The following is a 2,619-nucleotide window of genomic DNA, read 5'->3' on the forward strand; positions in this document are numbered from 1 at the left end:
GGGCTAATGGTGAGGAGTCGGGGTGGAGGAGGGATGCTGAAAGACTTCGAGAGAATGAAGGTAAGGCGGCTATTTATAGAGGTTCTCTCGAGCTGATAGGATAGACGATGTGATCGCTGATAATGAATTGGCCGGGTTAATTATCTGTACGAGCTCCTCCCGAACTTTGTTAATAAAACATCATAAAATTTAAGGAATAAATTGAAGGGAACAAAATACATCAATATTTTCTCTAAATGTAAATGTCTAGGAAGCACAATGAATTGCATTACCAACATTTCAAAGATGTAAAATGCAACTTCCAGCTGATCTCCATTACTAAAATAATTATAAAAAATAATTCTCAAATACTAGAATATGGAAATAATTTTCCTGAACCTTGTAATCACACTGTAAAGACTGTTCTTCCTCTGTGTTGTCTTGTTTTCCAGTGCAAATATCTACAGATGGGCTTATGTCTAATGGGCTCAGAAAAATCATCTTAATTCAAAGGTAAACTAAGTTTTCATTCCCCATTCAAAGATAGATATTTGCTCTTGATTTAAGCATACAAACTTAGTTTTGTTCAGTTTTTCAAGACTTCATTTTACATTTGCATCCCAAGTAAATGTATCCTGATTTAAGGACGTTTAGATATTTATATTGGAAAACAAAAATATAGAATATATATATATTTTTTTTGCAGTGCATGCAAAACTTAATGCCATGACTTCATGCATTTAAGACTCTTCTCTGATTTAAGGCCTTCATTTGTAGAAGGGTGAATTAAGACCTGCAGAAACCCTAACTATATAAAGATCCAGATGACAGCTGCGGTGCACGATATTATTGCTAAAACTGAAAAGTAAGAACATGCAGATAATGTTTTTGTTTGCAGTTTGTATGATGTGCTTTAGAATTTAATTCTCGGACTGATGACCTAAAATAAGTTAAGTATTTTTACAAAGCTACTTAACCTTCTTGTGAATTGAAAGCAAACAGAAATCACTTTTTAATTTGTCATTTTTCTAAAGAGTGTATGTGAAACTGACCGTAAACAATAAAGAGCATAATTTTCCAGTGACATGATTTTCCATTTATTCTGTTTCATCACAAAAACATGTTCTCTGCCAGCAACAGAACAGAAGACTTCCTAAGTAGATGTAATGGACTGGGGGCCGGTAAAACTTTAGAGGTTTATAAAGATAAAAGAGTTTTAAAGCATGCCTGAAACATTTACAAGAGCAGACACAAGTTTAAAACAATGGAGCCATTCGAAACAAATGCATCAAACACAAATCTTCATGGTCCAAATCTAGTCAACTACATAGTCATCAAGGCCATCAGTTTACCAAATCAAGTGGGAAAAGGTTGAAAAAAAAAAAAAAGACCAAAATCACAAAAATACTTACAGATATGCCATATAAAGATGATATTGCTTTAATGGACAACATGAGAAATGAAATCAAGCTAATGTGTCGGAGCGTGTTGTGCACTGGCATCATGTGCTGGTGGCCGCTGTGAACACAGGGCCTGTATGAACACTGTCGCCTGCCACCTCTCCCATGGCCTGCAGTGCGACCGTGGCTGCCATCGCCTTGGCGTGTTTCTTATTGGGACTGGCTGTCTGAGGCTGATAATCACATCCGTTCACCACCACCTGTTCACACAAACACATCTGACTAACACAAAACTATGTATTTGGGGCTGAATGCACAATCTCTGATTCAAAACTATTATTTAGTGAAACCAGTATTTAATACTTTCAGTCAAGATATAAATAAGATATAAAACCCTATATAAATAATTGTATTAAATACATATTTTTATTTTACAGCACAATAGTATTACTTAAGATACTAAGTATACACACACACACACACACACACAGTACTGTGCAAAAGTCTTAGGCCATTAGTATTTTCACCAACAAAAAAATGGTTTTAAGCCAGGTATTTCTATATTTTGCTTTAGTGTGTCAGTAGGAAATAACCGTTTACTTTTCCAAACATTCCTTTTGCCATTAATTGTAATAATCCAGTGATATTTTTGTATGCACAAGGAGTCTGACAACAACCAGTGCTCCACACAGAGATCTGGGGCCTCATTTATAAAATGTTGCATATAAACCGTCCTAAATTTGTTGGAAGATCATTTCTCAAAAGTGCGATTCAGAGAAAACGAACGTGCGCACAAAAACACGTGCGTACGCCTCTCTTCAAGATGTGACATTTATAAATCGCAAATGATCTTGAAATTGTGCACAGCTGACTGGTGTCAGATCTCCGCCTTGTAAACGCACCCTAATTAATATCATTACCATATAAAAGAGCACACGCCAATATCTGAATTTCGATGCTTGAGAATGACGAGCACAAAGAAAAAAAAAACTTTACTGAGTCTGAAATTGAGGTCCTGCTGGCGGAGGAAGAGGTTCATGCGGGGACGCTTTTTATTTAACAATGTGTAATTATTCTGTGGACAAAATGTGTGTGTGGTTATATTTTTTTTTATTGACTATTATCAAAATTACTACTTCTATAAACAACAGAAATAATAATAATAATAATAGTAATTATAAAACAATTAGGTTTCCAAAAGTAAGAATAAACTACGAATTCAAGTAAAATTTTCAGTCAT

The 2,619-nt window shown here is 34.9% G+C and overlaps 1 protein-coding gene across 1 annotated transcript in view; it reads right to left on the reverse strand.

Moving 5' to 3' along the window:
- Positions 1 to 1,166: 1,166 nt before the first annotated feature.
- LOC107698212 (protein SON-like) overlaps positions 1,167 to 2,619 on the reverse strand; it is a 21,117-nt gene continuing 19,664 nt past the window's right edge. Inside the window, exon 13 of the mRNA XM_016499172.1 lies at positions 1,167 to 1,639. Coding sequence (XP_016354658.1) covers positions 1,481 to 1,639 — 159 coding nt within the window. The 3' untranslated portion in view covers positions 1,167 to 1,480. The remainder of the gene's footprint in view (positions 1,640 to 2,619) is intronic.

Source organism: Sinocyclocheilus anshuiensis, unplaced genomic scaffold, assembly GCF_001515605.1.
Source record: "Sinocyclocheilus anshuiensis isolate Anshui unplaced genomic scaffold, SAMN03320099.WGS_v1.1 scaffold6578, whole genome shotgun sequence".
NCBI classification, from domain to species: Eukaryota; Metazoa; Chordata; class Actinopteri; order Cypriniformes; family Cyprinidae; genus Sinocyclocheilus; species Sinocyclocheilus anshuiensis.